This window comes from Microcaecilia unicolor, chromosome 5 (assembly GCF_901765095.1).
Source record: "Microcaecilia unicolor chromosome 5, aMicUni1.1, whole genome shotgun sequence".
NCBI lineage: Eukaryota > Metazoa > Chordata > Amphibia > Gymnophiona > Siphonopidae > Microcaecilia > Microcaecilia unicolor.
The window spans coordinates 177,501,327-177,515,069 of NC_044035.1; the positions used below are offsets into that span (position 1 = coordinate 177,501,327).

Consider the following 13,743-nt stretch of genomic DNA (forward strand, 5'->3'; position numbering starts at 1 on the left):
GAACCCAGATCACCAGGATCAAAGGCCACTGCACTAACCATTAGGCTACTCTTCCACTCCATTTCTGGCAGTACAATCTGGATAGTGCCACTCAATATCTCTCTCTGTGGCATTTATCCAGCTAGCAGGTGCTTCTAGTCAGATAAATGCTTTTAAATATTGACTCCTTATTGACTAAGATCCAAGAAGAAGGCTCAGAGCAGAGTGTAGGGTAGTCTATTTTTGACCAAAATTGAAAATTTGTATAATATGGGACAGAACTGTAATATCCTGCCACCTCACTCCACTAGGGACATGATTACATAATATTCACTACCAAAAAGGGAGGACTAGAAAAACAAACAGTATATGCTGTTCTTGTACTCTATTACCACTGTAACCATTCACAGGGTGTGAGAAACATACAGTACTTATAAATTCCATACATGCATTCGCATGTCTTTGTCTATTACTGCAGTGAATGAGATGCTGGTAAAAGTTGACAGACTAGCTGCACTCATCTCCCAGAAAAAGGTACAATGAGTTGTCCCTCAGGTAATACTCTTATCCACTCATTAAGTACTTGGGTAACATACCAGAGGTACTCTCCCATCATCTTTGGCACATGACTGGATCTCAGACTCGGAACCTTGATAGATAATGTCACAGACAAAGCCCTGGAATGAGAAATCCAAGAGTTAGAGGAGTACACTGAACAGGAGGTAGGAAAAAAATATCAGAGAAAAAAGGGGCAAGAAGAGAGAAGAAAAAAATCCCAAATACATTCCTTCTGAAGACCAGAATCTCCCTTATTTCATCTTCTCTGTTACTTTCTGCAGTTATCTTTCATGTGGGAAGCTGAAACATCTTACATGCCAAGGCCCCCTGCTGCCATTGCCCCTTTGCCTCACATTCTGCAGCTATTCACCCCTGAAGCCACAGCCAGGCAACACACTCTATAGCCAGGGACTCACATTGTTGCCAATATGCCTCACATTCTGCAGGTAGGGGTGCCTGCTGCCATTGCCAGTCCTCACATGCCACAGCCAGGGCCCCCTGCTACCACTGCCACCGTGGCTTACATTCTGCAGTTACTCACCTTTGTAGTCACACTCTATAGACAAGGAGCCATGCTGTGGCATCTCACATTCTGGCCTCCTTGCTGCTGCCACCAGTGCACCTCCAGAGATGCCAAGCTACCCAGTTGAGGTTTTAGGACAGTCCTGGATTTCTGACCACCCCATCCCATTATGGGACTTGCAGCACTGATTTCAATGAGCAGGATCAGGCACTACAAATCGCACACTGCTTTGGAATGCGAGTTCAAAAGCAAGACTAGCCAAAAAGTCTCTTGCCTGGAACTGGGTAACTTGGCAGCTCTGCACCTCATCCCTACAGCTAAGGGCCCTTGATGCCATTACTACTCTGCCTCCCTCTATAGCAGGGTTCTCAACCTAGCCCTCAGAACACACCGAGGGATTTAGGTTCTCAGTATATTCACAATGAATATGCATGAGATCAATCTGCATATACTACCTCTATTATATGCAAACCTATCCATGCATATTCATTGTGGGTATCTTGAAAACTTCCAGAGAACTGGGTTAAGAACCCCTGCTCTATAGGCAGCCACTCCATATGATTTCTTATTCCACAAGTCCATGATTATGGGATCTAGTACCTGATGGTCGGTGAGATAAACGCCATGATTTCTAGCATACGACATGCTTCCCATTACCGAGATCACTTTGGCACCTTGGAATCCTTCCCAGTTGATCACTAAGCATGTAAAGAAGAACATTTAAAAGCACTGTAATGAGTCTTACATTCACCATGAACAAATTAAAGCACAAGTGATAGGGTGGAGAGGAGGGGAAGGCGAGTCTGATACAGAGAACCCAGCTGAATATATTTGAAGTAGCTATAAATATTACAAAATAAAGTTTAGATACAGACATATATGCAAACTCCTGTCTGTCACAAATTATACAATTAAACCAGGAACATTGCAATTTAGATTTGTTACTGGTTTATAAATCTGACATAGCTGGTTTAATAACTTGGCTTACCAATACAATGGGGTGAGCTGGTAATGTACTTTTATTAATTACTACATGATGTATTTCTTGTACTTTTGGATTATTTTGGCTATTACCTGATTTGGGTTTCTTTGCTCCCAGGAAGTGCAATATAGGGATAGTGAATGATTCTAAGTTTTTTTTTAGGGCTAGTAGGGTGCTGGGTGTTGAAGGGAAGGCTAATCTTGCTTTTATATTTTGGGGAAATTAAAATATTTTATTGATTTTAAGTTTTTAATTTTGGGAATAATATGGAGTCTGTTTATTGTACGGTGACACTTGGGTATATTAGGTGCATACTGTGGGATATGGTTGAATGGATATATCGGGGGAAGGGTGGGATTTCTAATATTTTAATTGGGGGAGGTGGAAGAGGTTGCTTGAGGGAGGAGGGGTGGGTTGATGTCTTATTTGTACACCGTTTCAATAGCTTTTGTATATAAAATCTTTTTATTAATAATAATAGCATTATAACATAACATGTTTGCATCCCTGACAAGGAGGAAAAGCACCAGCTAACCTGGTGCATACTGCAAGTCCATCCTCTCCTACTACTACTTAACATTTCTAAAGCGCTACTAGGGTTACGCAGCGCTGTACAATTTAACATAAAGGACAGTCCCTGCTCAAAGAGCTTACAGTCTAAAGGACAAGTGAACAGTCAGTCCGATAGGGGCAGTCAAATTGAGGAGGTCTGGATTTCCTGAAAGGTGAGAGTTAGGTGCCGAAAGCAGCATTGAAGAGTTGGGCTTTATGCAAAGACTTGAAGATGGGCAGGGAGGGGGCTTGGCGTAAGGGCTCAGGAAGGTTGTTCCAGGCATAGGGTGAGGAGAGGCAGAATGAGCGGAGCCTGGAGTTGGCGGTGGAGAAGGGTACTGAGAGGAGGGATTTGTCCTGTGAACGGAGGTTTCGGGCGGGAACGTAAGGGGAGATGAGGGTAGAGAGGTAGTGAGGGGCAGCAGACTGAGTGCATTTGTAGGTAAGAAGGAGAAGCTTGAACTGAATGCGGTACCTGATTGGAAGCCAGTGAAGTGACCTGAGGAGAGGGGTGATATGAGTATATCGGTTCTGGCGGAATATAAGACGTGCAGCAGAGTTCTGAACAGATTGAAGGGGGGATAGATGGCTAAGTGGGAGGCCGGTGAGGAGTAGGTTGCAGTAGTCAAGGCGAGAGGTAATGAGAGCGTGGACGAGAGTTCGGGTGGTGTGTTCAGAGAGGAAAGGGCGAATTTTGCTGATGTTGAAGAGGAAGAAGCGACAGGTCTTGGCTATCTGCTGGATATGCGCGGAGAAGGAGAGGGAGGAGTTGAAGATGACTCCGAGGTTGCGGGCAGATGAGACGGGGAGGATGAGAGTGTTATCAACTGAGATAGAAAGTGGAGGAAGAGAAGTGGGTTTTGGTGGAAAGACGATGAGCTCGGTCTTGGACATGTTCAGTTTCAAGTGGCGGTTGGACATCCAGGCAGCAATGTCGGATAAGCAGGCTGATACCTTTGCCTGGGTCTCCGCGGTGATGTCTGGTGTGGAGAGATACAGCTGGGTGTCATCAGCATAGAGATGATACTGGAAGCCATGAGATGAGATCAGGGAGCCCAGGGAAGAGGTGTAGATTGAGAAGAGAAGGGGTCCAAGGACAGATCCATGGGGAACACCAATAGATAGCACAAGCTACAATTCCCTTGCAGGACTTTCTCCCACAACTCTCAGCTGCAGACTTGGCTGGAGCATGTGGATGCCGGCCTGCAACAGGGGAGCTGCTGGACTTCAACAGCGAATAGAGTAACAGTTTCCATCAAGAGCCAAAGGTAATATCAAGGGGAGGGGCATTTGATCAGGGGGTAAAGGGGACAAAAGCAGATCAGGCACTTAGGGTAGCACGATAGTATTGAAAGGGTCAGGAGAAAGAAAAAGTAGTGGCTGTAGAGAAATTAAAAAAAAAAAAAATCAGAGGTTACACAAACAAATGTTTAATTTCAAGAAGCACAGAATATAAAATTTCACTAACTGAAAAACATTATTTTAATGTTGTGTTGCAGTGATAGAGAGTGAACTGTGGCACCATGCTAAAAGTAAAAATTTCACAGCAACCTTGCACGCATCTATGCGTATGGCATGTGAGAGATGAAGATGGAGCAAGTGGCCTTACAAGAATTCTTTGTTCAGTGGAATGATACACATATCATTACATTTCTGGATATTCATGGTTCATAAGAAAAGTTCAAATACTGTCCTATTTAATATATTGCATAAAAAAACCCCACTAAGACCTTCTTTTGTCACAGATGAACAGTTTGGTTTTGGAAAGCTCAAATGAAGGGAGGTTTTTGAAATTTGAAAGGACGTACAGACAAATAGGTGCTGGTTATTGGGTGAGGTGTTTTCATTCAGAATAACACTTGAGTTCTTGTCTTGTGGTTTAATTTCTGGTTAAGTTTTGCTCCTCTTCATTCTTTATGGCTAACTGTCACTTTCTTACCTTACAAAATCAGAATTACACTATTTTATGATTGGCCTGTCCTAAATGAAAACTGAAACTGCAAGGCCCAATACGCTAATGAAGTAAGCTAAACAATTGTTCAAGGAATAAACACTAAGGGAATGATACACACATTTTATTCAAAGTGACTTAAGCGAGCATGAGAGGGTCCCGCCTGCTTAAATCATGCTCAGTGGGCCAGCCTCTGATAGTCAATGGCACTTAATTGGACAGTGTCACTCAATACCGTATTAACCAGCCAACTGAAACCAGGCAGGAGAGGGGCATTACGGGGATGGAGTTGGGGAGAAGTTGGCACTTATGATATTCAATGCTGTGCCCACACAGCTAACCGGGTAGTTATAACCACATAAAAAACAGTGCTATCTTTGCCCGGTTAGCTATCCTGGAGCCGCCACTGAATTATTAGCCAGTGCCCAGATAACTGTTGGGTAGCGACCCAAAGGATGACAGTACAAGAACACAGATAAATTCTTTAGACCAGGGGTTCTCATCTCACTCCTCAGAACATACCTAGCCGTCAGGTTTTCAGGATACCCACCATGAATATGCATGAGATAGATTTACATGCAAATCTATCTCACGCATATTCATTGTGAGTATCCTGAAAACCTGACTGGCTAGGTATGTCCCAAGGACTGGGTTGAGAATCCCTGCTTTTGACCAATATTTTCCTTTGCCCATTAGCATCCTTTTTCTGGGCTCAACCCCCTGGGTATAAAGATCTAAAAGGAATTATAGTAAGAACAGAAGAGGTAAATATCTCTTTTAATAGCTAATAAGCTTATGCTGTAGAAAATATATGTGGTTACTGTTGAAAGTATCTACATTGCACAGCACAAAGGAGTCTGATTAATATGAGCTGTGGAATTGATGACACTTCCCTGCTGTTGCTGGCACAACATGGAAGTTTCGAGCTCATCAAGGAACACGAATGAAGAAGGTTATTTTTCAGTTTAAGATTTATTTAGCCAAGAGGTACTTTTACTTCAAACATTCTTGAGTTTTGACTAAGACAGTGGTTCTCAGCCCAGCACACAACCAGCCAATCAACTTTTCAGGCTTTCTAGAATGAATATGAACGAGATAAATTTGCAAGCAATACCTCCATTGCATACAAATGTATTTCATACTTATTCATTCTGGAGATCCTGAAAACCTGACTGGTTGAGTGTCTCTCGAGTTGAGTACCCGTGAACTAAGAATTCTCCCCTAAAAGTATTTCCAAATATAGGAGATGCTGTTAGTCGGGTCATCCCCCTAAGCAGAATTGCCTTTCAGGTTCAAAGAGTTTAAGATCCATTGTCTGATGCAACCCAGAGACACTGCTCCATAAATAGAAACTCACCTGGTGCAGATGGAATGGACAGTATCATGTCGGTGCTGCAAACCCAAACTCCAGGAGGTGATCCTGGACCCAGCTAAAAGAACACAATTAGAACTATGAGAAACACATCTGAAAATTACAAGATCATTCAAACCCATCTTCCCAAGGTGATACATATGACTGCCCTGCTGCATCAGTACATGGCATAGAGGGCCAATTTTTTTTTTTTTTAGTTTCTCTCTGCTATATGAGCAAATCAAGTTTCCGCTATGGCCCTTCTCTTTTTTTTTTGGGGGGGGGGGGAGTTGTGGGGGGTGTGGCAGCATGGCTGATGGACAGGCATGGAGCCCTCAATGAATAGCTTTATTATTGAATCAGCAATCAAAATAGCACAGTCTGTTCCTGTCACAGACTCGGGCTCAAACATGCGCAACAACCACATTGACAATTATTTCCTCATCTCTTAACAATTCTGTCTTGTCAGGCTTCCTCGGCACAGTTCAAGGTAATCACACATTAATCCAGGTTAGGGACAATCAGGACCTGGGTCTTCACAGATAAATAAAGGCATTCTTTAACCTTTGCAGCATTTTATTTATTCTCATGCAATCCCTGGGCATCTACATTTTAATACAGAGCGCAAAACCTTTGATCTAGGGCCAGTTTTTGCTTTCCTGGGACTCCCCCACAGGTGCTGCAACACTCAGCCAGCACTCTGGGAGGATTTCTTCACTTACAGCCTCCCTCCAGGAGTCCTCTGCAATCGAGCTCTGATGCTCAAAACATCGGAAAATATCATCGGAACAGTGCAAAAAAACCCCAAAACAACACAATTCCCAATACTCAACGCTAACAGTATGCAAATTTAGGCGCGCTGTTAGCATTGAGCATTGAGAAGTTAAAGGGGAGGAATGTGCCTGGCACATGCGCACAAGGGTTGTGTGTTAAGCACAGCTCTTGTGCGCATTCCCAGTCAAACTGGGGTGCAGCAGCCTGCACTGAGGAGTGGAGGCATTGGGTGGCAACAAAGTGTGTACTTGCATGGGAAATATTGGGAGAATTTAGCCAGCTATAAGCTCTTCAGAAAAGAATGCAGAGTTCAAATCAACAGATCCTGCATTATAGGAAGTGCTACAAGGTGTAAAATTAAATGAAGCTCTTGAAAAGAAATAAAATAAGAGTTTTGTGCCATGTACAGCAAGATCCCCTTTGGCTCGGGGTTGATAAGAAGCATACCACATCTGACCTTCATGTCAAGAAAGGGTGGGAGGGCGGTAACATTAAGACTCTCCTTAATTATAATGAGCAAGAGTGGAGGTATAGATTAAACACAGTGACCCCTAACGGGCTCAGTATGGAAGTGGAATGGATGACACTGATGTGAGGTGTCCTGTGATAGGTTGGATCCCCATCCGTCAGTAGTATAAAAATCCAGATAAAACACGCCACCACCATCTTGCTCACACAGGGCTTAAGTCGGCAGGATGGTTTGGAGGCTATGTTCTAGGTAAACTTAAAAGTCACATGTATTTGAGGGTGTGCATAGATTTAAAATAGAGGGTTTTGAGATTGTCACTCTTTCCTTCTAGGGGTTTTTCTTGATAAAGCTGCATAGCGAAACACGTGCCATGTCGGAAGAAAACCCCGAGCCGACTACATTTAACTTCATTCTTTAAATATGAGTACATTCTTATAAAAATTTGAGATGCTTTACGCGATGTTATAAAATAATAATTTATTTAGTAAATAATCAGCATAGGGTGGTGGTGGCCAGAAACCGGTGAGGATTAGAACAATAAGACACTGTGTAGCTGACGGTCTAATGCAGTGTGTTGTTACCGAGGTTTACCGGCCCACACCATAACATTATTCAGCTTTACTGGAGCATTGGGAGGCCTATGAAGTATAGTAGTTACCTCTGATTGCCATTGTATGTGATCCAGTACCAAATTTATGAACACCTGGCCCATTGGGTTTTCAACATAATGTTCAAACATATGCATGCAATTTTTAGCACACAGCAAAACCTCAGATAGAGAAGGTACATAGTACATGAGTGCATCTGTACCCATGTAACTTGGAGTTAATTTTCAAATAAATTGCTCTGGTACTGGGAAGGCTGTAGTTCATGTACACCTTGATGACTAAACTCCAGAGATCATCACAATCCATCTCAGGCCTGGGCTGCTGTTACCCTGTGGTGTTGGGACATACAACAAGATAACAGTTCATCTACATACTTGAGTTGGTGGAAGACTCTGCAGGACACCACAACCCACTTGGGCTTCCACCAGCTGGCCAGGAAGCATATCGCATAGTATTATCTCAGGCTAGTACACTTTTATACCATCTATTTCCTATGACTCTGTGCTTCCTCTCTTCCTGACGCTAATCTCTCTAAGTCTAATGCCCTCCTGCAAATGACTACTAATATCAAATCCAGTGTATCCATTTTTTACATTCTTCACCTCACCAGCCATCTGGTCTGTCACCCTGCCCACTTCCCTTGGGTTTAAAAGTATTCATCCTCTCATCCAGACATCTCTACTAAGACCATAATCAGTATCTGATGTTTGGTTGAGTTAACATAGTATTAATGTCAGAGACCAGGCCATTTTTCTTCTTTTCTCTTTTTTCCTTTGTAATTATCTCCTCATTTATATTTTGCCCCCTTTTTCCTTCTTTTGTGCTTGTAGAAAAAGATATGTCTTTAAATTCCTCTTAAACTGTTTTACATCTCGACTCTTTCTTAGCCTCAACATTAAGCTGTTCCACAATAAGGGACCTGCTACATAAAATAGGGATGACCTGAACTCATTTAACCTTATTGCAGAATATGATGGTACATCTGAGGCAGTGGGTAAAAGAAATTGATTAATTCTAAGAAATCATATTTGTTAATTCTAACTTTCACTCTGCAAGTGAAGGAATGCCAGGTGGTTCAGATTATTTAGCTCCTAGCTCTACTGAGCTACAGGTCAGAAAGGTCAGTGAGAAATGAAACTCTGTCCCTTGTGAATGATGAAGGCTAGCTCAACATCTGTATATTATTAGGCATACTGAATAGTTTTGTAAGCAGGCATGAGCCAGACATATGACATATTGTAGTTTAAGAATAGGCTGAAATACTATTTAGAAGTGCTTAATATGTAGATATTCCTGATGTTTAGATTTGTTTTAGAGGGAATTTGATTATGCTTATTTTAGAATATGTATTCTGTGTAGTTAATATGTAGGAAACCTTTTTAAATTCTGTATCATTCTTTGTCTGACGTTCTAAGTAAGATTAGACTGCAGTGAAGAGGCCAACATGTGTTTTGAGTTATTCTGCAGTTCTGGCTGGTTCAATGTATAAGCTGATAGGTGAAAAAGGTCAGGAAAAGTCTTGATTAATTATAGGTAGATGTAGAAATGGTCCTGAAAGAAATAACAAACTATAGCCGTATGCTATTAAGTAAGACTGGCCCTTGACCCCCTTAATGAATGCCAGAGTTCAGTTAGTAGTTAGTATGAACCAGACTAGGAATATGAGAATAATAAATGTAAGAATATCCCTTAGCTTCTAAATGAACCCAGTTTAAGTTATAGATGGGAAATCAATCATAATAAGAACATGTAAGAGATGGGAGCCACAATGTCTGGTGTAAGAGGCCTCAGGTCACAGGTCAGTTTAGAATGTCTGGAACCTATGTAACTGATATTTGTATGGAGCTGATTGGTTGAGGCAAGGTAATCAATCTATTCCTTAACCAATTGGAGAGTAAGGGGGGCTAGGCTAGGCTAGACTAGGCTAGATAGAACTGTATTTAAGTAGGAGCAGAAGCAGTTTACGTCAGAAGGACAGAAGGAGCTCAGAAGAGAAGAGAAGGAGAGCTGAAAGAGAGCAGAAGGAACAGACAGAGGAGAAGAGAGCTGAAGAGGACAGACAGAAGCCACAAAGATCCAGAGAGCTGAGAGAGAGAGAAGAGAGCTAGAACTGATGTCCTGCTTTGTTTGCTGGCAAATAAAGAAGATTTCTCTCTCATTCTGGTGTGCTGTCTGACTCCTGAAGTACCACAGGTTCTGCTAACAATAGGGGTAATTCATGCCTCAATTCCTGCAACACATCCATTATTAACTGATCTGCAGCCAAAACTTTAGAAACTTGACCAATTACAATCTTGAACATCAGACATAAGATTTTGAACTTTATGCAATACTTGATAGGAAATCAGTATAAGCCCTTAAAAACTGGTGATATATGTTCATATTGATTATAACTGATTACAACCCTTACAGATGAGTTTTGTTCAACCTGTAAAGCCTTTAATTAGGATTTTGAAATTCCTATCAACAAACCGTTGAAATAATCAATGCATGGTACTATCAAACTGAACAACTGATCGAAAATTGCAGGAGATCAACAAATTCTTCAAATCACCTAACTAATCTTAATTTGAAGAAAATATCTTTTACGATTTTATGTACATGCGATTTCATCATGAGATCAGAATCCACCATTACCCCTAAATTCCATAATTGACATAATAGGTATGTCTTCATCGTCAAACTGAAACACTGTAGGTGTTTCTGCTGAAACATAAGTTGATAACAATAAAAATTTTGCTCTCTAGACATTCAGTTTAAGACTGTTCGCTTTCACCCAGCTGTAAATGGATTGCATTACTAAGCTCAGCTTATCAAATGCTATTTTAATTGAGTCATCAACAGGTATCACAAACTGAATGTCATCAGTATAGAGTCTGAAATGTATATCAAAACAGTTCAGTAGTCAACTTAATGGCAACAAAAAAATATTAAAAAGTACAGCTGATAAACAAGAGCCCTAAGGCACTCGTAATACTTCTCAAATCAGATACCTCATTTCCTTGAGAAACCAACTGTCTATACTGCAAAAAAGAGGTGAACCAACTCAACACCTTATTGGGAATACCAGTCAATTGGGGCAGAGCCTGGACTGCTGGAAGATGGCTGCTTAAGATGGGAATTCCTCCCATCTGTATACCTTGAACACTAACAGCAGCTTATTGTTTCTCAACAAATCACTTTAAACCAATACTACTTCAAACCACAACAATGTCCAACCCCACAGGCAGTAAATCAGATGCAATCTACATATCTGGATTGAGTAACAAAAAGATTAAACAGGACTGCCTGATTCCTCTCAAGATGGCACCTGTTCAGGAGCCCCATGAGGTCCCCGATTTGATAATAGCAGAACTAAATGCAGCTAAAAATATGATACAAGATAAAGTGTCTTGTCTGGCAGCACTAAAATTAGAAATCACTGAACTGTAAGCTTAATTCCTGTGCAGATCAAACTACAGGTCTTGAGAACAGAATCTCAGATGTGGAAGACGAAATACAGCATTACAAAACACAGGGCTGTGGAGTCGGTACAAAAATCCTTTGACTCCGACTCCTCAGTTTATGGTACCTCCGACTCCGACTCTAATATGTATTTTTTTTTTGCATGTTGACTGAAAGAGTGCAGCATGCAAGGCTGCATGTTAATGTTTGGGTTTAAAATCTATGTCATTGTGACTTTTTATTTTATTTATTAAAGAAACTATAAATATTCATTAATCCTAAAGTTTAAACAAAAAAAAAAAAACACATAAAAAAACAAGGTTATGTTTATTGTTTTTTTATCAAGTATAAAGTCATCATAGCATTAGCAAGTATAAAAATCTGGAACAACCACATCCTTTGGAAATTCTAGAACAACATCAAAGTTAACCTACATAAACCAAAAACATTTGGAAAACCTAAAACAACTTATATATTATTTAAACTTGGCATATATAGCTGTAGAATAGCTGTTAAACATAATCCAAAATTAACTAATATATTGTTCTTAGAAACAGAATTGCTTCTGCCAGATCCTCCTTCATAGAAGCCCTTAAATCTGATTTGATTATTTTCAGTGCTGAAAACAGTCTTTCAACACTGACTTGGGTGGGTGGCATTGCTGTTACGGTTCTAGCTGCATCACTGACACTCTCTGGATAAACAATGATGGCTTCTTCTATAGTCAGTTTTGATGAGCGGTCAAACTTTTCCACTTCTTTTAATCCTTTAAAAAACTCTTGCATGAATTTCTTTATATGGACATTTACAGGTTGCTTTTCCATACTTAACAGACATCGCTTTGCTTTTGAAGCTTCCATTTTGTCCAAATAGGCTTGAAAATTCTCTTCTTCGTTTGAAGAGGATGAACCTGAGTTACCATTACCACCAGTATTTATAGCTTTAGCTTCATCCAGTGGTTTATGAGTTTCAGGTAGCGACCCTTTCATGCGAACTGCTATGTCATAGAGTGCCTGTTTTCCTGTAGCAATTTGGTCACTGCTCAACAAAATTCAGCTCATTGGATCAACATACATAGCAGCTAAGAGAATTTGATTATCCAGCAAGAGCTCCTCTCTTTTCCTCATTGAAGATACAATGCCATCAGCAATTAACCCCCCACTTTTGTTAAGGTTATATATCAAGCCCTTCCATTCCAAGAAGAATTTACCTGGTGTTAAATCTTCATATTGCAGCTTCTTGGTAATAGCAAAAGGGTAAGAAAGTAGCCTAATTCTGTAACTTGAGCCCACTGGTTTTCTTTTAATGAAACATTTACATTGTCCAGTTCTTCAAGAAAGTCTTTTAGTTCAAGCAAACGCTTTATCATCAAGGAAGAGCTTCCCCAGCGCGTTGCTTGATCCAAAATGGCTCCTTTTCCAGCACGTCTCTTCAGAATAGCATCTGTTTTAGGGATCCTGGCTGCAACAGCTACTTGCCTCAACTTGCTAATTAGTGTAGCCGCATGACGATCCTTCAATCCATCTCTTATTGCTAGTTGCAGAGTATGAACAGCACAACACATATGTTGAATGGTAATAAGCTTAGATGCTTCTTCAGCAATATCATCCAAACTTTCACAGCTTTCTTGAATTGCAGAACTGTCATCTTCTAATATTTGTATGCTGCTTTCTTCATCAACTTCCTTCATTTTTTCAATTGTGCTTAACATATTTGAAGCATTATCAGTTACAATACATAGAATGTGTTCCTTTTTAATTTCAAAATCTTCTAAAACACCTTCCACTAACTTCTGCAGATACTCATTGGTATGATGTGCCTGAATGTCCTTCACTCCTAATGTCCGGGTTATTGTTTTTTTGTTTTCATCAGCAAATCTAACATTAATTGCAAAATAATTGACTCTGTGACGTGTGCATGCATCCATTTTAATAAAGACAAAATGTCCCTTCAGACTTTTTCTTAGTTCTTCCTTCTTACATTTGGCCTCTTCAAGTATAAGTTTCCTTATACCTTCTCGTTCCAGAGAAACTCCAAGCTTTTTAGCCATTTCTCCATTTAAGCCTAAAAAGGCTGGTTGTGGGAAAAAAAAAAAAAAAGATAGTGGTATACTATTCTTTACTACCATTTCAGTGATGTGGTTTTTGAATTTTTCTGGTGTCATTGTTATAGTAACTTTGTCAGCTGTAAAAAATCTTGATAGTTGTGTCTGGCCTCCAGTAGATTTCTGATCTTTTATTGACCCTGAAGTAGATGGAATGTTTTCATTGCTATCTTTCTCATTCACAGCTTCTAACACTTTAGGATGGAAACGCTGCAAGTGTCTTTTTAAATTTGATGCTCTTGTAGGTGCATTTTTTTCATAACCAATGAAACTGCTAATTTTTGCATCACATGCTTTTTCACCATCATCATCTTCTATAATACATTGACATACATGTTTCCCATCTGTTGATATTGTAAAGTGTTCATAAACAGCAGACTTTGTCATGTTTCCTGACATTCTTTTTGCCATTGTGAATGGTGTGCCACTTCCACTAAAATATAAAGCT

General features: G+C 40.4%; 1 protein-coding gene across 1 annotated transcript in view; it reads right to left on the reverse strand.

Moving 5' to 3' along the window:
* The window catches only part of FCSK (fucose kinase), a 394,768-nt gene that overhangs the window by 278,908 nt on the left and 102,117 nt on the right, over positions 1 to 13,743 (reverse strand). The window contains 3 exon segments of the mRNA XM_030203610.1: positions 576 to 656; positions 1,661 to 1,758; positions 5,903 to 5,975. Of these exon segments, the coding sequence (XP_030059470.1) occupies positions 576 to 656; positions 1,661 to 1,758; positions 5,903 to 5,975 (252 nt within the window).